The sequence below is a fragment of the Rattus norvegicus genome, chromosome 20 (genome assembly GCF_021556685.1).
Source record: "Rattus norvegicus strain SHRSP/BbbUtx chromosome 20, alternate assembly SHRSP_T2T, whole genome shotgun sequence".
Taxonomy (NCBI): Eukaryota; Metazoa; Chordata; class Mammalia; order Rodentia; family Muridae; genus Rattus; species Rattus norvegicus.
In genome coordinates, this window is record NC_141553.1 from 8,540,692 (window position 1) to 8,562,149 (window position 21,458).

Below are 21,458 nucleotides of genomic sequence, written 5' to 3' on the forward strand. Positions count from 1 at the left end.
TCCCCTTTGCCACTTCAGGGATGTGATCTCAGAGCAAATACCCACGCTGCGCGAAATGCTTTGTAAAACGCAGGCAGGACTGTCCACACTGAGTGCCAGGTATCTAAAGCGCTCACCTCTCTGCCTGGGTCTAGGCTGGCTGTGTGGAAGGCTCCGCAGGTCCCTGTAACACTTTTTCCATGTCTGGTTTCACCCAGCCTAACCAAACCCCCAGGAGAGACAGCAATGGAGGGAGTGTTCCCTAGACGGAATCTTTTCTGAGGAGTCAGTCACCGGCACCCTTCTGTCCGTCTCAGCCCCACCTACTCCTGACAGGAGCTACCCCTGGAGAATCTTCCCTCCTAAGCAGGCTGCTGAGTCTGGATGTCACAGGCCACTAGTCTGGGGCTTTGAATCAGGAAAGCTAAGTCCCTGGTCAACAACAGCCACCTCAGGCAATCCTGGGTCAACTACATTGGTGAATCCACAAAAAAAAGGTCAACTCCTTTCCTGCAGCCGAGTCAGGAGGGCTCCATGGGATGGAATAACCTACAGAGTGTAGGTTACTGCGTGTTGACTGGACCACTTCTCTGCTGATTAATACCCCCTCAGTCAGCAGCCTGGGCGGCCCTCAGAGAAGCCACAAGCCTTTGAATGGCACTGTAGGGAGGAGAGCCAGGCTTAGTGATAAGAGTCTGATCCAGGTACTTCTGGCTGCCGTGACCACCGGGCCTCGAGAATGCCTGACTCTGCAGCTTCTTAGGCCGCCTGCCACCTCTGTGCCCAAGAGGCCTGGTCTGTAGTCTTCCTATTGGTGGCTGCAGTGAGTGGCATCTCAGTGTGGGTGGACTGAAGGGTTGGGGATGGGAACAAACTGTTAGGGGTTTATACTACTGACTTCGCAAAACCTTGGGCTCGCTAAAACACAAAAGCAGCTGTTCTTGCTAATGGAGCCTGCTCCAGATGTCCAATTCTGTCCAGTTCTCCCTGCTGTTCTCTGGGCAGGGCCCGGGGAGGAAAGGTTACACACTGCCATCCCTGAATGCCTCTGGAAGGTGCCCAGGTGCCCAAACAAGTGGTAATTGCCCCCAGAGCAAGGCCAAGCGCTCTTGCTGAGTGAGCTCTCACAGCTGAGGCTGTGGCCAAGCGGCTCGGACAGGGCCTGTGGGGCTGGCAGTCAGGGGCCTTTATCTGAACAAGCCCAATTTATTTGCAGTTACAACTGAATATCCCCACTTTCATTTGCCACTTTTTAATGAGGCTTAAATGGGCGAACACAAATCAAGGTTTTAGGGACTCAGTTCTGACCTCCCTCTATGAATATTTATGTCCTGCTGACAGTTCTGATTCCCTTCTAAATAGTAAGTTCTCTTTACAACTGCCTGTGGGCTCTGGGGTTGTGGGGGGCGGGATCCAGGGGACTGGGTGCTGAGCCTGAAGAGGCTTTTCAGCAAGCAGCAGATTCATCCTTAGAAGGGGACCAGACAACAGCAGCAGAGGGCAACATCGGAAACTGTAGTAATGGGGCAGAGTCCAGGAAGCAGGCTGTGCTGACAGGCAGGGATGGTCCTAAGGCTGGTTTTAGATGTGACTGGGGGCCACAGCGGTGGCTGCAGAACAGACTTAACCCAAAAAACAGGTCAAAAAGGCAAGAAAAGACCAGAAAAGGGACCTTACAGAAAATCCCCAGTTGGAGTGTCTGCTCTCATGAGCATGGGTTATGAACACAACAGCTGCCGACAGTTGTTAGGTCACTCCCTCCCTGCCCTCAGGCCAAAGGAAGCCAGGCCCAGCAGCTATGAGCTTTAGAATCAGAATAAGGAGACAGATCTCAGGAAGATTCTAGAAGAGTAGGGTCAGGGCTGGGTGAGTGGTTGGACTGAAAGCTGGAAGCTTAAACATGGGATATCATGGGAAGTGCAGCACAGGGCTCCAGCCGCAACTGGTCACTTGTCACATGAATGAGTGGCAGGCTCAAGCCTGCCTGTGCCTCAGGTGATGGACATCTCAGAGTTGAGAGGGTGATACAGGCGGGGTTTCCTCCCAGCTGCTGTTTAAAGACTGCTACTCGCTGGCTCTGTGGTGAGAGGAAGACCGTGAGGGCAGTGGGGTCAAGGGTGCTGGGGAAGCCCTGCTGCTATGGGTAGGCAGCAGTGGGAGGGAGGGATCCTCTTTGGCAGGAGCTGGCTGGTCCTTTGTCTACAGAAGGGCTGTAGGGACAGTGGGGTTTCTGCCCTCAGTCAGCCCACTGCTGGCCCAGAAGATGGCACATTGGCAAGTTATATAATCTTTTGGGGGGAGGGGATGATGCTGGGACAGGTTCAAGTGGCAGAGGCCAAGCTTGGGGGAACCCCTAGGGTGAGACAGTGAGACCAACGGAGCCCAGACAGAACTCAACTGAGGCCCAGGGAAGTAGTAGTCCTCTGAGGAAATGCAGGCAGCACAGGGGACCTGGCAGCCAAAGGGTGGGGGTAGGATGGGTATCCTGGGGAGTGTGGCAGGATGAGGTTCAAACAAAGATGGAGCTATTCCAGTGGACAGGGAGGCCATGGGGCCACCCGGAGCACCTGCCTGGCAGAAGAGCGGCTGCTGGCCACTCAGGTGCTGAGACCAGCCTGGAACTAAAGGGGGCAGCATGGCCCTGGCAAGTGGGTGTCCCTGGTAGATTAAGAAACATCCATGTAGTGTGTTTACACCCAGAAACAAGGTGGCATCAAAGGGGAGAGAAACCAGTGGCTAAGCAGCTGGCAGTCTTCTAGAAGGAGCAGAGACCCTGAGACACAAGGGTGGAGCTGGAGTTTCTGAGCTAGCAAACTGGCACTGAGAAGCTCGGAGGCACCGTGTAAGCCCTGTGGAGCATCTGGTCTTGTAGAGACTGCCTGAACCCAGCAGGGACTGCGCAGTAGCTAAACCTGGCTGTGGAGGAGGGGAGAGGCACAACCCACAGGACTGACGGACAGTTACTGCATGTGAAGCCTGAACTGTAGTCTGGGTAGAACAGAGGCCATTGGATATCTGCATCTGAGTAGGACTCAAGCCAGCGGTGCAGCTTAGAGTGCTGGGAGGGCAGGAGAACCGCTGAGCGGCAGTCAGCGCCTCCTCCTCGGGCTTCCCTCCCCAGCCCACAGCGGTGAGCACTTCTGGCTGCTCCAGGTGAACTCAGGCCCTCCCTGACTCAGGGATATAGCCTTACTCCCAGAGCTTTAGGCAGTCTCCCAGGGGTCCTGTGCACTGTAACACCACTGTGTTAAGAGAAGCTGTAAAATTCCTCTGAAACCCCAGGAGGCCATCTCCTCAGAGGAGGGAGCCTCCAGGAATCAAAGCCCCAACAGGCTCCTCAGAGGGACTCACGCCACTCACAGACAGCTGCCCCTGCACAGGTCAGGTCATGCCCCACAGGGTACCAGCCGGAGGGGAGCGTGGGCGAGAGTCAGCAGGAGCCACAGGCTCTTCAGCAGGAACTGAATACCACACTCAACAGATCCCCTGGACAGCAGGGAGGCAAGGCCTGGCCCACAGCCTTGGCCACCGCAGCTACCGAAGACCAGGCTCTGGACTGGGAAAGGGCAGGGGTTCCCCTGCAGCTTGGTTCAAGGCCACACCGCCCACTCTGTCTTCTAGGTTGGGAAGAAATTCCTGCCTCTCCTGGCTCCTGGGAGCTTCTGGCCAGCCAGTGACAGGATGCTGGGAAAGGGCTTGCCTGGGGGTCAGGCAGTGGTCACAGGGTCATGTCACACACATCTGGCCAGGAGCTGGCTGGGTACTGAGGACTTAGATTGTGTCATGAGTCTGGATGAGGACATAGGAGCAGCACTGGGAACCAAGAGCCCACAAGGTGGATACAACACCTGGAACACATCTGCAGCACTGCCCAGGTGCCAGGCTCTGTTCTAGATGTGCCACACAGAGGAGGGAGATAACAGAGTCCACATCGTACAGACAGGCAGACTTCCAGTAAGGAAGCAGCTTACCCAGGTGTGTTCCCTAACCCCATCACCCCACAGTAAAAAGCTGTAACTCTGAGCCTAGGAATTAACTCCCGCCCCCATGCCCTAGGGTAGGCAGCTGCAGGCTTTCAGTCTGACTCTGCATCCACCTTGCAAAGGAGCAGTCACTCCTGTGCAGAGCCAACTCCCAGCAGAGATGGTTAGCAGCCTGGCAGAGGTTACACGGCTGCAAGGTAGTGGGACTAGGTCCCAGTCCCGTCTTCTCCAGCACCCACCCTCCATGAAAAATCCACAACCAACAAGGACTAGTGACGTTCAGAAACAAAGTCAAGCACGGCCCCTGAGCCTGTGGAAGTCAGCTGCTTGGGCTTCAACAGATCCTCCACTCAATGACCTTGTGCCTGGCTGTGCTGGGTCTCTTTTCACACAACAGATGCGCTGCCTGGAAGGGCCTGCCTGGAACCCAGTGCTGGGAGATAAAGGTGCCAGGAACCTGGCGTCTGTCTTCATACTAAGCTGACTGTCCCTTCACAAACACCCTCCCCCACACTGCCACGCTGTCAGAGTACCCTCCCAAAAGCACACAAAATGCCATCGAGTTTGGAGAAGGAAATGTGTGGGCTAGCAGTGTCTGGTAAACCCCATCCCCAAAGGGCATCAGAGCCTCCTCCTCTTCTAATTCACTGCCTGGGAAGCCGGTCCAAGAAATGCACTCACTGTCACATCAGAAGCCCTGGGATGTTTACTGCAGTGGGTAAAGGCGATAGACCGCCTACCCAGATGGTCCCTGGCAGTACCACCGGGACTTTCCATCTGTGGCCTCCAAGCCACACAGCCATGTCACAGGGGACAATGTACCTTATCTCTGAGGTAACCAGCGTCAAACCTAAATGGCTGGTCCCCACGACACTGGTTAAATGCTAATTTGCCATCGTGGAGGCGCTCAGGACTGTGGGTATGAAAAGCAAACCACCAGAGCCTCCCAAGTCACCAGGCATGGTGGGAAGTTTTTCCTCCAGGCAGAGCAGTGGAGAAAGAGAGCCAGTATCTCATAGGTGACCAGCCAAAGGGACCGCCCACCTGAACACTAACCCCACCCCAGCTCATGAGGACTGCCGGGGTCCAGGAGAGCTGCCAAGGTCAGCACAGGGAGGAGCTATGCAGCTTTGGAAGTCACTCTGCAGGCCAGACCTCGCCCTAAGCCTTCAGGTGCTCTAGGCCAAAATGGAATCTGGGGTCTGGTTTCTTTTCTTTCTCCCCAGATCTATTTTTTGATAAACTGGCAAAGGCTTCTCCATCGCTGAAAGGCTCAAAGCACTTCTCAAGAGCTGGCATCCGCCCCGTGCCTTATGAATTCATTAATTAAGACGCTGGCAAACAGCCACTCCACACATGCTGACATCCAGCAGTGTTAGGTAATGAGGTTTTAGTCTCCTGACCCCTGTTAAGTGGAGCGGTGCCAGATGCAGGCTGCCGAGAGAATCACCTGCCCAGTAGCGACCTGTCGCTTCCACCTGAGCAGGTGAGGCTCATTTAATAATGGTCAGCAGGCCCTGAAGGGCCCACATCCAGACTCTCCCAGCAAAGCAGCCCCACGTCAGTGCCCGACCCCCAACTCCACACCCACCTGGAGTCAACACCGCCTCCTGCCACTTAGGCCAATTGGGTCAGTACTTCCAGCCAGACACTGCCTCTCGCCTGTCTCCACAGCTCCTGCACAACTCGTCCCAGGGCTCCAAGACTAACAGTGGTTCATGCAGGCTAAACCACTTCTTTCTCAAAGCCCCCAGCTGTCCTTAGCCGCCTCATTCTGTCTGCTGAGAAGCAGAGGACGCTTACTGCGTCCCATGTGCTTTCCTGCCTCACTGGGTGTTAGCTGGCCAACACCCAGCCCTTCCGCTCAGCTCACTGCCACCGCAGGTGTGGGAGAAAAGTCCGTTGACAGCCAGGGTCACACACAACTCAGCTTTGGGCAATGAGATGCTGCAGATGTCACCGGGAGACCCTGGGAGTTGATGCTTGGCTAGTTAAGAGTCTTGATTTACGGGTGACTGTGATGGCTGAGCTATAGAGCAGCTGTCTTGTGACTATGGACAGTTAAGGGTGTGCAGAAACACTGGCCCTGCTATTAAGTACTAGCTACTGAACAGAGCTGAGCTTCCGCAGCAAGGCAGGAGCATACCCTTGTTCCCTATGGGGAGAACGGCATTCCTACAGGCATAAAGACACACACTCCAGTCTTCCCGACAGAAACTTTGCAAACGGACAGATTTGTGTACTAGGGACCAAAGCTAGCCAAGTTATCTCCTTCAAGATGTCAGCCGGGGATACAGCCCAGCGGCAGAGCACCTTCCAAGCATGCAGAGGGGACTGGGTTCAAATGCTAGTGCCGCAAAAGGGCGGAGGCAGCCCAGACTCCTACTTAGTAACTTAAGGCCAAGTGGCCAAAGGCTGCAGGACAGCTACCATCACAGTTCAGAATGAAAGCAAGTGTCCTATCAGGCCGAACTCCCCTGTCCATGTGTGTGTGTGGGGGGGGTGACTTCGCGTCACTCAGAACCTAACACACAGTCGGTTGTTTCCGACTCGAGTCTCACAAGGAAGGAAGCCTGAAGGAGCCTCTGAAGGAAGCAGAGTTGGAGAGTTAAAAGGGCACCTGGCTACACCAGAGGTGGCCGCCTGGCACAGCTGGCCCACGGCCACCCTCGGGTGAGGGCCACCTGCTTGGTAATTGTTTCATTACAACGAGTAAGCGAGGGCCGTTTGCAGGTGCTGAGATCTCACTTGTGGGCTTTTATTGCACTCGTCAGATTAACAAACATTTTTGATTAAATCACCACTTCACTAGCTCAGAGCGAGCAACTTTTAATAAGAGGACAATATCTACGGCTGTGAGAGCATCAGTACACATCCAATACTCAAGACCCGCTGGGGGCAACAGAAGAGGGAGTGGAGAAACAGCCAGATGCCAGGTCTCTGCGAAGGCCCAGGGTTATACAGGTTTCGAAACCTTGAACATGCCAGCAAAAAGTCACCTTAGAGACAAGACTGAAGAAACCTATGCTCGAACGTTTGTATACTCCTGTACATTTGGCAATGTTTAAAACATCCATGCGGACATCTTTAAGAGTGGAGTGTTGGGGCTGGAGAGATGGCTCAGCGGTTAAGAGCACCCGACTGCTCTTCCAGAGGTTATGAGTTCAATTCCCAGCAACCACATGGTGGCTCACAACCATCTGTAAAGAGTTCCAATGCCCTCTTCTGGTCTATCTGAAGACAGCTACAGTGTACTTATAAATAATAAATAAATAAATCTTTAAAAAAAAAAAAAGAGTGGAGTGTTACTGAGGGAGTCAAACGTACTCAGGTTATAGCTCAGTGCTAGAGGGCTTGCCTACTGCGCTGGTCTCTCTCCTGCTAAATCACAGCTGATTCTCCAGTCACAGGTGACTAGAGCTACCCCATTCTCGATACAAAGCAGCTCACAACCAGTCCCGATCCAGTTTTGTACTTGCCCTGAAACGTGCCCTTGGTTTCCGGGCTCCCACCCACAGCTCCCTAAGCTTTGATCACGAATGGTATTTCCAGCCCAAGGTCCCCAGTGCTGCCACAGTCCTCCCTAAATACATTACGGTCAGGTGACCCATGCTTTTGGTCCAAGTTCCACTCTGGTTTACTGTTGCTGTGATAAACGACATGACCAAAAGCAACTTGGGGAGGAAAGGATTCATTTCAACCTAAGGCTTATAGTCCATCTTGAAGGGAACTCCAGGCAGGAACCTGGAGGCAGGAGCTGATGCAGAGGTCATGGAGGGTGTTGCTTCAGGGCTCTTGACCCATGGCTTGCTCAGCTTGCTTCCTTATACAACCCTGAACCACCCAACCAGGGCTAGCACTGCTCACAGTAGGCAGGGCCCTCCACCTCAAATCGTTCCTCAAGAATATGCCCCACAGATCAGCCCATAGGCCAATGTGATGGGGGCAATTTCTTGAAGGTCCTTCTTCTTAGACGACCCTAGTTTGTGTCAACTTGACAAACACCTTGCCAGCACCCTACCATGTATAAGGCTGCAGATATGGGTAGATCTGCTCCCATATGAAGCACTAAGAGAATACACGCTGCGTCAAACTCAAACACTTCAAAAGCTGGCGGTGTAGCTCAATGGTAGATCACTTGCCTAGCAGGCAGGCAGCCCTGGGCTCTAACCCAAGGGCAGGTAGATAGGTAGGTAGATAAATGGATGATTGATCGATCTGGGTTGGCCTGACAGAAGACAGACATTCCTGCAATCGGAAGCAGGAAGGAGATAGAGTTAGATGGTGGAGAGGAAGGAGCCGCTCTCTGTCCTCGGCCACCTCTGCCAGGCACGCTCTGGGCAACTGACAGCCTCATGGTGAGAAAAGGTGTGATCTGCTCTATGCCAGCCCCTTCCCCCTGGTTCTCAGGCTGCAGCTGAGTATGTTGTCTCTCAACTGACGAGCCCAGCCCTTTCCCCAGCTGCTCTGGCAGGCAGCGGGGAGTGTACCTTGGTTTGTAGAAATAGTGGGTCCTTCACATGGTGGGCACTCCCTCTATTCTCCCCTTGACGAAGAACATACCAGTAGGGTGGTCCTGCTCTTGCTGATAACATGGTAGAACCCTGGCAAGCGAAGGGCTGTGGACTGAACATATGTGGCTTCCTCTTCTTACGAAGAAGGGGGTTTTGGGTTTTGAGATCTCTCTCACTATTGTCGTCTACACTGAGATTGAACTCATGAGCTTCCTATCCCAGCCTCCTAAGCGAATGATTAGTTTTAAATAAGGTCTTACGGGAGCTGCTACACTCGTACCGTCCATGGCTGCTTTCCTAGTAGGACAGACTGATTATATGGCCACTGTATTTTTTGTTTGTATAGTATCTTAGTCAAGATCACATGAGTTGGGCTAGGATGGTCTTGAACTCCTGATCTTCCCCTTTGTTTCCCAAGTGCTGGGTTCACAGGCACAACACCACATGTCACCATAACTAGCCATAACGGTTTTGCTTATATGTTTGCACACCACATACATGTCTGGCATCCAGAGAGGCCAAAGAAGGCATCAGATCCCCTTGAACTGGAGGGAGAGAGAGATTCTGAGCTGTCATGGGGATGGTGGGAACCAACCCTGGTCACTGCAAGAACAGCCGGTGCTCTTAACCACTGAACCATCTCTCCAACCCCCAGTACTTATATTCTTTAAAACTGAGCAAACACAGGGGTTGGGGATTTAGCTCAGTGGTAAAGCACTTGCCTAGCAAGCACAAGGCCGTGGGTTCGGTCCCCAGCTCCGAAAAAAAAAAAGAAAAAGAAAAAAAAAAACAAAAAAAAAAAACAAAAACAAAACTGAGCAAACACTGAAGTGGGCTGGGCTCCCTCCCATAAAGCCGTGGTCAACATTTTCATCAACTAATCCACACATGGTGTTCTCTGATGTGTGTTTCTGCTAAAGAGATCTCACTTAATAAGTGGACGGTTCTCATTAGCGTTGAACCCACTGCCCCAAAAGGACCACGTGGTGCCGAGTCGTCTCATGCCTGGAGAACGGCTTATCTGACTAACCGATTGTCCCTCCAAGCCCCGTCACAGTCCTGGAACACTAGACAGCACTTCAGCGCCATGCTTACGGTCTCTTGAAGCAGCAAAATCACCAATAAAGAGCACAAAAATGCAAAAAAAATCACAGCACTAGAAAGCCCATAAAAAGGACATCTGTTACGATACGACATACGACAGCTCAGATGGGGCAGAGCTGCACTCGCTCAGCCTCAGCTGGAAATGTGGCTCTCAGGTGATTCAGCGCACAGTCCCTTTCTTTTTCCAAACATGCAGGCACTGATCTCAGGGCCACAGATATGCCACAGCCAGGAGGCAAATTTGGAGTCTGAATAAGACTGGAGAGAGTTGCGACTAGAGGCAACCGAGAGGCACAACGCCTAAACTAGGTACTGTCTAGCTCTTTCTACAAGGTCTACCGTCGTCTGCACCAGGGCTTGTCCATTCTTGAAGCTTCTGGGCTTGGGGTTTCTGTTACAGCAGCTCACTGTGCTCTCATACGGGCTATCAGATCTATTCCCCTGCCCCAGACACTGCCAGCTATTTCACCGCGCGCGCGCGCGCACACACACACACACACACATACGCACACACACTTGCTTTAGTTTTTTAGAAGACCATTCATGGTTCCAACAACTTTTTTTTAAAACCTACCAAGCAGGTCAATACCTAGGCGGGAAGACAGCACTAATGCAATCATCTCTTGTTGCTAAAATTCCTTCCAGGAGAGAGACAATGGCTACCCCTCCTCCAAAGGTCCCAATGATGAACCGAGGTACAAGTCTAAGTTCACCCTAGTGAGTTTATTGGGCTTCTTTAGAGAAGGGGTGAGGGGCTACCTACAGGGGAGTCGGCGCTCCTCCCGCAACAGCCCACACTTGGAAGGCCTTTCTTTACCCAACAGGGATGAGGGCTTCTCCACAGCCAGTGAAATGGAGACTCCTCCTGTAGCCTGCCCTGGGGCCATGCACAGTTAAATCAGAGGTACACACAACAGGTGGTATAGGGAGAGGCTGGGCACTTCCTGTGAGAATCTGTGACCATTCCCAACCCTCCAGAGGTAAACTGTCAACAGGAACAGCTGAACCTTCTTAGATGTAGGTTGCTGGGCTCTGAGGCAGCCACACATAACACCTTTGTTAGCAGGGACATGTACAGCTTATCTAAAACACACACTCAGGTCCTACTGGGATGGGAGAAGTGGTCAGGGCTGGAGAGATGGCTCAGCGGTTAGAGCACCGACTGCTCTTCCAGAGGTCCTGAGTTCAATTCCCAGCAACCACACGGTGGCTCACAACCATCTGTAAAGAGATCTGATGCCCTCTTCTGTACAGCTACAGTGTACTTACATGTAATAAATGAATAAATTAAAAAAAAAAAGTGGTCAAACCTCCACTTCTGCAAGCTCTATGATGAGTCTTTGGGAATCGTTGAGCGGATAGGGAGCCTCTGAGAGGATGCCCCTAGGGCTGTCCAATAATTTTGACACTGAAGTCTGATGCTGTCTGTCATCTACAAACTCGTTGTGTCACCTTCCTAGGTGTACTGGAACACCTGTGGCCTAAGGGCCCAAGGCTGAACACGCAGCAGGCCTTCCTTGTAACTGAGAGAAAAATGAGTCCCACTTCCTGGACGCCCACCTGAGCATCATTCCCTGTTCAATCAGCTTCACCACTTTTAAGTCGGCTTCCACCTTTTCATCCCAGTCCCTCCTTGGGGCAAGGTGTTGCCCTGTATCATCCCAGCTGGCCTTGAACAATTTTACAGCCTTTGATCTCTGAGTCTATAAGCATGCACTACCATTTTCAACCCCTGGCTCCACGTGGACCCCGAGTCCTCTTGTCTATACACACTCGACAAACATGCAAGGATTCATTCAGCGTGCAAGCGAGACATGCATCAGATGGCTTTCTTTCCAGGCACGACAAACTATTTTAAAGGCCTTCCCTAACACCAATTTTAGAAATCTTTGCAGATTTCCAAAGATCCCTAAAGTAATACCCAAGCTACCAGTTTGATACCCCATAGGAAAAACTTCCCATCTCCTGGAGACGTTTAAGCCACTAGTAATATACCGGATAATAAGTAGACGCGCGCTCATCCTTGAATCTTAGCTCCATGACGGTTCCCTCACCTACAAGTTCCCTCACCTACAAGGTACCCACTTGTCCCTTTTGGCTGAAGTCTCCTCTCAGCTTCCGCTCCCCTTAGAATACCCACTATAGTCGTCTGTCTTCTTTGGGGGCTCCCCCTGATCTCTGGGTTCTCAGCTCCTGCGCTCTCTAATTACTGCCTTCCTCATCCTGACCCTTCACCTCCGGGTCATGCCCCCTCACCTCAGGATGCACTCAGGGCCCTCTCCCAGTACAGCCTCTCCTAAAGCCACGTCGCCCTCGCTTCTTCCCTGTGGTCCTCGACCTCGCAGCTGCCGGGCCGATAGATGCCCCTGCGTCGGAACACAGCGACTAACCACGTGATCCCGAACCCAATTTCTCCCCTCACCTCCCGAGCGACGCCAAGATTCTCCCGCTTCTTTTTAGTCATATTGCTTGCTGTGTCCCCGTGCTGGACCAGCCCACTGAATCGCACTGCGCAGACGTAGGTCCTCGTGCTCCTTTTTCATTGGCTGGTGCGGCAGAAAGAGGCGGGGCTACTGAAGGCGCCATCTTGTTGAGGGGCGCGCCCATCCTGCAGCGGCCATGTTTGTGAGGGGCAGCCTCTGGGGATAAGATGTGCAGGGAAGCAGTTTCTGCTCTGCCTGTGGGTGGAGACTTCTTTACATACTTGAGAGCTTTTTTTTCTTTCTTTCTTTCTTCTTTTTTTTTTTCTTTTTTTTTCTTTTTTTTTTTCGGAGCTGGGGACAGAACCCACCCTTCTTTCTTTTTATTTTTTTTATTTTTTTTATTCATTTATTATATATAAGTACACTGTAGCTGTCTTCAGACACAGCAGAAGAGGGCATCAGATCTCTTTACAGATGGTTGTGAGCCACCATGTGGTTGCTGGGAATTGAACTCAGGACCTCTGGAAGAGTAGTCGGGTGCTCTTAACCGCTGAGCCATCTCTCCAGCCCCCTTCTTTCTTTTTAAACATCCTCTTTCTTCTTGTATCGGTCAGGGCATCCCTGCACAGGTTTTTAGGCTAACGTCACTCAAATTTTGTCGCTCCTGCGGGGCTCAGCCTGCAAGTCGTGTTTCTTAAGTCCTAACTTGAACCGCTTTGCCCTTTAGGATTTAATATGACCTTGCACTGTTGATCCTTTCTGTCTTCTTACTCATTATCTTGTTCTCTATTGAGACAGGCACAGCCTGCAGACATCGCAGAAGACATGAAGAGGGCAAGCCATGTGCATGTTCAGCCTGAGTATAGTGTTTAGACCTGTCGTCTTTGAGATGTTTTGACTATAACCCTGCCACAGAACAACTGCAACCAAAGTTTTACAAGTCAGTGCCTTATCATCTATCTGTTTTTGGTTTTGTTTTGGTTTTTTTTTTTTTCCTTTTCTGTAGTCTATTTGATTTAAAAAAAAAAAAAAAAAGTTAGCCTAGCATGGTGGAACATACTTGTAGTCTCAGTTATTTACGATGATGAGGTGAGAGCATTATTTAGAGCCCACAGTTTTGAAATCAGCCTGGACAACAGTGAAACCTCAACAATTAAAAAAATTTTTTAATTAAAAAAAAATTCTGGTGTGGCAAAAAACCTAAAAATAGATGTGGTCTGCAAGAGTGGGGGCATGGTTCAAAAAACTGCCATAGATACCTCCAGGTAAATACGTCCCATTCTTGTGCTGGATATTATCTCACAGGACAGGGTCTCCCTCTGCTCAGGGAACAGAGCAAACCACACACAGCTCTGTCCTTCCATGTCTCTTTCTAAAGATAAATTTGCCCTGGTGGGATTACTAGGTCACAGATGACGAGACCAGAATCAAATCTCCTTGTTTCTCAGTCAGTTATCTCTGCTCGTGAGCCCGTTTCTCTCTGTGAATAATAACCCCACCTCAGTGTTTGGAGGGAAAAAGTGTCTTCAGATCTGTGTTTTCTTCTTGATAGAGCCCTTGAGTGATGGGGCTGGAAGGGACCTGTGATACCATCTCGCTTGGCCGCCTGACTGCGTGCGACCCACAGAGGGAACAGATAGTAAATTCTACCTGAACAGGGTGCAGACTGTCAAAGTTGTTTAGTATGGTTCTCAGCTTAACAGCCGGCACAGGAAAAATCTTACTCAAGAACATTGTCTATCAGCTGTCAATCAACAGCCCTTATTGTCAGAGCACCCTTCCAGCATTGGTTCTGTCCCAGAAAAAAACAGACTCTGCTTCCCAATTATCACAGGCACTGGCCCAGGGGAGGTGAGAAGAGGAGGAGAAGCACTGTGTTCTTTTAGAAGTGGCTCCTTCTGTGTTTCTCTGGCATCAAGAAAAAGCCACAGAGCTCTGGGTGTGCCTCATGCCTGTCTCTTCTCTTCCCAGCTCTCGGCCAAGTCAGCAAAGAGCTCATGTTTTTTCAACAGACTTCCTCTCCTGGGTCAGATAATGGAATAAAATACTCAAGATGGAGGGCCGGAGAGAGGGCACCACAGTTAGCCCCAGCCTGGGACCTCGGTTCCATTCCCAGCATCTACACGGTGTTTAATGACAGCCTATGCATAACTCTAGCTTGATAGCATCTCCGATGCCCTCTTCCGGGGTCCTCGGACGCTGCATACACATGGCAGACAGACGAAACATGCAGGCAAAAGTCCCAAGCATGTAAATGAAGTAAATAAATCTTAAAAAAAAAAAAAAAAAGCCAGGTGTTGGTGGCCTATGGCTTTCACCTTGGGAGGCAGAGGCAGGTGGATCTTTTGAGTTCTAGACCAGCCCAGTCTACAGATCAGGACAGCCAGAGCTACACACTGAGAATCCTCGTCTTGAAGGAAAGATAAAGACAATGGACTGGAACCGAAGTCTCCGAGGTTAAAGTGAAAGGGGGACCTTTAACAGTGAAGCCATGCTGGACCCCAACTACACCCATGTCATCTTGCAGCTGTACAAAGTAGCAGTGAGAAGCAAGGTACTTCTGTTTTCCAGGCCTCCGTTCTCACATCCCCTAAGTGTCATCGCGCCAGGGGAGGGAAGGTCTCTGTGAGAGCCCCTAAGTAAATTTGCAGCTGCAGAGTGAGTGCCCAGGAAAGTCCCCACAACGACGTTGTCTTGTCTTGAGCCCGGTTTCTGTGAGCCTTCCTGTCCCTATAACACATTTGTTTCTTCAGAGTTTGAAGCAAGTACCCGGGGTGTGGAGTGGGGTGTGGAGTTCACTGCAGCCGGCAACCCCAGCATGCACAGCATCCCCTGAGGGGTCTGCCCTCTCTCTCTCACCATTTGTCCTTGAGCTGGGACCATCAGTCACAGTTTGATGTGTCAGGGTGACACAAACTATGCTGGTGGTGTGCTGTGGGTAAAAGCTGCAGGCACCCAGGTAATCCACTCAGTACTTAACTCACCCCACCCCACCCTGGCATGTTCGGGGACCTGGCTGCTATTCCCACGAGGGCTCGTCCCTGAGCTTTACTGACCTGGCAGTCCTCACCCAGGAGCAGATGGCGTCCTGGCGGATGGCAGTCTACATGTGAGTCTTTGTTCCCCAGGGAGCTGTGGGCCTGAGCTGCCCTTTTGAGTGTTTCTGAGTGGCTGAGGCAAATAGAGCATGTGCATTGGCAAATAGGAGACCCGGGTCACTTCTGGAAAGTTCTCATGGCACAGCCTTGGGCAGGTCAAGCCTCCCCTTTGGCTGTGATTTTCTTTCTCTGCAAAACAGACAGAGTAGAGCGAGCTTGTCAGCTTCGACAACCCACCATTCTGCTTTCGTGACCTTGTTGTTTGAAGGGTGCCCGGACATAAGGCGCTGTGATTAACTGGAAGGTAGACATATGCCGTAAGAACAAACTCATCATTATCCTCACAATATCTTTAATCCAGTTAGAGAGACAAACTGACAGCTCGAAGTAGCGAATGCCAGGCGTGGTAGAATAAAATGCCAGCTGCCTGGTACTTACTGTTGCTGCATTAGTGGTTCCAACAGAAGCAATAGAAGAATGCCATGGGCATCTGGGGTGGCTTGGCAGAGGCTCTAGGTCAGAGGGCACAGATGAGACTGCACTGGGCAGTGATGAGAGGGGATCCCAGTTGGCACGGATTGCCAGAAAGAGCCGTCTCCAACTTTGGGTAACAGCACTACAGAAGTTGGCCTCAGCCCAAGCTCCAGATGGTTCCTTCCGTCCTTCTCCTCTTTCTGGACTTGCCTGAACTGTGAGACCCGGGCTCCCATCCCCAGCAGTGCCCAGAAGGAACCTATTCAGAGCAGGAGAGCCGCACCGTTCACTGTCAGAAGCACTTCAGGCAGGAAATGAAGAGTTTCCTAGGTAGTTTAAAAACACAGTGGGAGCTGATTTATGTTTAAACTTTATTCCAGGGCAGCAGATCACAGCCCAAAGTTCCAAGGCAAAGGCAGCAGTGTCTTTATGGGCTGCTCGGATGGGTTTCATATCTCTGTGGTTTTTATATGTTTCAGCTAAGTCAAGATGCTGAAACTTTTTTTCTTTTGCCCGCTGTACTTCGCCGGGGGAACCTTGTATAAACCATGGCTTAGATCCATTTCGACTCTGTTATAAAAACTAGATTTTTTTTTTTGCTCATTTCTTTCTTTTTTTTTTAAGATTTTATTTATTTATTATATATAAGTACACTGTAGCTGTCTTCGGACACACCAGAAGAGGGCATCGGATCCCCTTACAGATGGTTGTGAGCCACCATGTGGTTGCTGGGAATTGAACTCAGGACCTCTCGAAGAGCAGTCGGTGCTCTTAACCGCTGAGCCATCTCTCCAGCCCCTTTCTTGCTCATTTCTTATGTGGTGTCCAGTTCTTCGTCAAGTTAAATCAAATAATGACTAGAGAACCTAGAGATGTTGAAAACAGAAGAATGGGGGGATGGTTGAAGGCACAGATTCTTTGATCCATTGTTATCCATTCTCGAAGTTTTCGAAGACACAGTCTCATGTAGCCCAGGATGGCCCTGAACTTACTAGGTAGCTGAGGATGACCCTGAGCTCATGATCTTCCTGCCTCTACGTCCCAAGTGCTGGGATTGCAGGCATGTGGCATCAGGCTCAATTTTATGCATCAAACCCAGGACTTCACGCCCACTAGGCAAGCATTCCACCTCCTGAGCTAAACCTCCATCCCTCACTGGCCTCTTGAGAACATCAGCCCTGTGGTCTGGTCTTGGGGCTCCCGTGCCTTCTGCGACTGACGGAGCTTCCCATTCTCCTCAGACTCAAACCTGTCTTGGGATCTTGAGTTTCCACATTGTAGGTTTTCTCTGGCTTTGCCCACGTTCCTGTTGACTTCCCTTAGCTCCGTCACAGTATTTGTTGTCTCTCAACTTAAAAAACATTGTATTTTTTTTTAAAGATTTATTTATTTTATGTATGAGGAGTACACTGTAGCTGTCTTCAGACACACGAGAAGAGGGCATCGGATCCCATTACAGATGGTTGTGAGCTACCATGTGGTTGCTGGGATTTGAACTCAGGACCTTTGGAAGTGTAGTCAGTGCTCTTAACCGCTGAGCCTTCTCTCTAGCCCAAAACATTGTATTTTTATCTGACGTGTGCAGGGTTTTGCCTGCATGGACGACTGTGCAGCATGTAGGGGCCTGGTGCTCTTGGAGGCCAGCAGAGAGCCTTGGATCCCTCGGGACTTTGTGAGCTGCGGTGTGGGTGCTGGGAACTAGATCCTGGTCCTCTGAAAGAGCAGCCAGTGCTCTTTCCTGCTGAGCTATCTCTGCAGTGCCACAGTATCTATTTTTAGCTCACACTATGATGAGCATTCCACTAAGATACCTGGAATCCTTTTTTGGGGGGGAGGGGAACACAAAGGAACATGAATAGATAAATAAACGCATCCCGTGTTTGTAACTGTGACACTTCATTCTTCCTAAAGCGGTTTCTGTGTCCACTAGCTCTGTGGGTAAGGAAAGGAGAGATGGCTTAGACACCCCCATTTTGCAGAAAAAGGAATGGGGTCCATCTGGTGGCCCCGCGGAAGAGGTCAGAGACGCTCCTTCTGCGTACAGGACCAAATGGCTTCCTGTGAAGAAGACAAGAGGATGAAGCTAGCAGATAATTAGATGGCTTTAAAAACATCCCTTGAAATGTATTTATTTGGGGTTGGGGATTTAGCTCAGTGGTAAGTCCTGGGTTCGGTCCCCAGCTCCGAAAAAAAAGAAATGTATTTATTTAGTGCGCGTTCAAATAGGTGTGCGAGCATGTATGCGGACGTCAGAAGACAACTTGCAGGAGTCAGCTTTCTCCCCAGTGGCTGTTAGGGATCGAACACAGGTCATCAGACTTGGCAGCGGGTGCCTTTGCCCACTGAGCCACCTCATCCCACCTCAGCAGACTCTTAGCAGATGTTGATGCTCTGGATGGAGATAGTAACTTTGAGGCTGCCTGTTGGAAAGTGTCTACATCTCTCCTCCGCTGACTTTCTCAGGACACAGCCATCTCCACCATCACATAGGTGGCGGTTGACCAATCTAGGCTGTCAATCATGGAGCCACATGCCCACTGTATGGTGATTAGGGCCAAGAGAGACCACGTGACCTCAACCTAGCCAATCACAGCCCTTCCTTGAGCTTTCCCACCCATCTGTATTGAGGTGCAATCCTTTCCTGCTGGAGTGACTGAAGTGGATTCACGTAACTGCTGGCAGCTGTGTTCTCTTGTCATTGAAAAGAGACAAGGTTCTGAGGAAGCAGGTGGCATTTGGTACAACCTAGAGAGAACCCTGGGGATGGTAAAAGCTGGGATCCACATGACTCTGTCTCACCCTTGTGTTGTGGTAAAAAACAAACAAACGAACAGACAAAACGGCAGAACCAGTTCCTGCGAGTACCCTGGCGGTCGCTACTTCCGGCTCCAACGGGCCATTGGAACTAGTGCTAATTTATCTCAGTGGCTCAACCCTGCCCCCATCTACCTTCTGACCCGCTGTCCACGAGCCATTCCAACACAGTGCCCTGTCAGGCCATCCTGCCCTCACTCACCCCTCTCTTGGCTGGTTTCCACCATGTAAGGCATACATCCCAATTCCATGTCCGTCCAGTGCATCCGGCCACCATACTCTCTTGAACTCAATAAAGTTGCCACATGAAAGAACACACCACACAATGTCCTCTGATCCAATTGATAAGATATAATTTGCCCATCTGGACAGTACAAAATCCTCAACACACCCATCCCTTGAGAACAGTCATAGCAACCTGTAATCTGTGCAGAGAGGAATCTTAACATCCGTCGCTCAGCTCCTTCCTCCTCTGCCTCTCTAAAACTTTTCTCCCGCCCATCCTTCCTTCTCGTCCAATGACAGGCCTCGTTCTATCCTGTACCTGCCTTCACCTGCATAACGACATCAACCTGCACCCTTGCCTCTTCCAGAATGCACACCAAAAAATCCCTACTCTTGGGCTGGAGAGATGGCTCAGCGGTTAAGAGCCCTGACTGCTCTTCCAAAGGTGCTGAGTTCAATTCCCGGCAACCACATGGTGGCTCATGACCATCTGTGATGGAACCCGATCTTTCAGTGTACCGTGAACTTACATAAAACAAACAAATAAATCTTTAAAAAAAAAATCCCTACTCTTACTTTTCGAGATGGGTCTCATGTAGCCAAGGCTGCCCTTGAACTCACTGTGTAGCTGAGGATAGCCCTGAACCAATGATGCCGCTGTTAGTCCCTGAGTGTTAGATTATGAGAGTGTGCCATTTCACCTGTTTATGTGCAGGGTGTGTGTGTGTGTGTGTGTGTGTGTGTGTGTGTAGTCAGGGACCAACTTGGTGAAGACAGTTCTTTCTTATGACCATGTGGGTCTGGGAGATTGAATCAGGCCGTTAGGCAGCAAACACCATTACCCATTGAGCCATCTCACGAGCTCCAATTCCCACTTGTGAGTAGACTAATTTGAGCTGGATTTCTTTCTTTTAGAGTCTAGAGATTTCTTCTTTCTTTCTTCCTCCTTTTTTCTTCCTTCCTTCCTTCCTTTTTTCTTTCTTTCTTTCTTTTTTTTTTTTTTTGCAAAAACTAACCAGACTTTTATTTATTTTTTTTAAAGATTTACTTATTTTTATTTTATGTATCTATTTGGCTTCCATGTACATATCTGCACCGCGAGTGTGCCTGGTGTCTACGGAAGCCCGCAGGTAGCATTGGATCGGCTAGAACTGGAGTTATGGATGGTTGTGAGCCGCTGTGTGCTAGGAGCTGAGCTCCGGCCATCAGAAAATGCTCTCACTGGCTGAGCCATCTCTCTTGCCCCTTCCCAGAGATTTCTTGAGTCATGTGGGTTTTTTTGTTTTGGTTTTTGGACTGCGGTTCTTTTTCATTTGTTTCCTTCTTTCCTTCCTTCCTTCCTTGCCTTTTCTCCCCCATAAATGATGCTCCTGAGGCCGGAGAGAAGGCTCGGCTATCACAAGCACTTCCAGAGGACCCGGTTTTGGTTTAGCTTGCAACTGTCTGTAGTTCCACCTCCAGGGGACTCAGGTGTCTCTGGCCTCCCAGGGCACCTGTACTCACGTGCACACACCTGCATGTAGATTTACACAACTATACCTAACCTAAAAATAATAAAAATAAATGCTTTTTTTTTAAACGATGTGTCCTGGAGCTCAGGCGTTGGTCTCCCAGACCCGCAAGTCAAACCCTCTGAGTTCAGTTTTTCAGTAGCATAGACTTTGGGGAAACAGTAACAACCATACCGTTCCTACAGTGCTGTTCATGAGGTGATGCTGGGTAAGCCATTTAACCCGAGAGTCTCAGTCCCTTCATCTGAGACTTGGGGACATGAGGAGGAGAAGAGCTACTTAATTAGGTGCATTTGTGATGAAAGCCAGGGTGTCACACACATTAAATGCATTACACTGACCTACATCCCATGGCTTCTCTATTTGACCTTTTGACACAGGGTCTCACTGTATATCCTGGGCAACTTTTGCTGGAATTTTTTTTTTTTTTTTTTTTTTTTTTTTTGGAGCTGGGGACCGAACCAAGGGCCTTGTGTTTGCTAGGCAAGCGCTCTACCACTGAGCTAAATCCCCAACCCCAAAGGAAAATACTCTTTTTTTTTTTTTTTTTCCTCTTCGGAGCTGGGGACCGAACCCAGGGCCTTGCGTTTGCTAGGCAAGCGCTCTACCACTGAGCTAAATCCCCAACCCTACTGGAATTTTTTGCAGTAATCCTTCCTTCGCCTCTCTAATGCTGGGATTACACCATGCTTAGTTCTTGTTAAGATTCAGGAGTGGGGGTTGGGGATTTACCTCAGTGGTAGAGTGTTTGCCTAGCAAGCGCAAGGCCCTGGGTTCGGTCCCCAGCTCCGGAAAAAAAAAGAAAAAAGAAAGATTCAGGAGTGTTCACAAGCACCCTGGAACCTAAAATAGCTTAGAATACAAACCGACACAAAATGTCAAAATATTACAAGATTAAAAAAAAAAAAAAAAAAAAGGCCAGAGGCGGTGGCACACATCTTTAATCCGAGCACTCAGGAGGCAGAGGCAGGCGGATCTCTGAGTCAGAGGCCAGCCTGGTCTGCAGAGAATTCCAAGACAGGCAGGGCCACACAGAGAAACCCTGTCTTGAAAAACAAACCAACCAACCAGCTAACCAACCAGGCAAACAAAACAGCTTCCATTTCATGGCTCTCGAGGAAGAACGTTACAGACAGCACTGGGTCCTGACGTTAAAGGTCAGACATTTCTGATTGCCGATAGCCACCACAGCATAAACATAGCTGAATTATTTTGCATAACCTTACGCTCACTCTCTCCAACATCCCCGTGAGTGGGACAGAACTTATGTGTCTGCCAAAAGAAAGCTGGTGTTTTGCAGGCGCGATGGCCCCGCCCAGGCTAGACAGTAAGA

The 21,458-nt window shown here is 50.3% G+C and overlaps 1 protein-coding gene across 2 annotated transcripts in view; it reads right to left on the minus strand.

Annotated features, from left to right (window-relative positions):
- Positions 1–21,458, minus strand: part of Ccdc167 (coiled-coil domain containing 167) — an 80,903-nt gene that overhangs the window by 2,462 nt on the left and 56,983 nt on the right. The window contains 1 exon segment of one of the 2 annotated variants that reach the window (NM_001109548.1): positions 12,003–12,080. The exons of the other annotated variant lie outside the window; for it this stretch is intronic. Within the exon segment in view, the coding sequence (NP_001103018.1) occupies positions 12,003–12,044 (42 nt within the window). The 5' untranslated portion in view covers positions 12,045–12,080. 2 annotated transcript variants of the gene reach the window in all.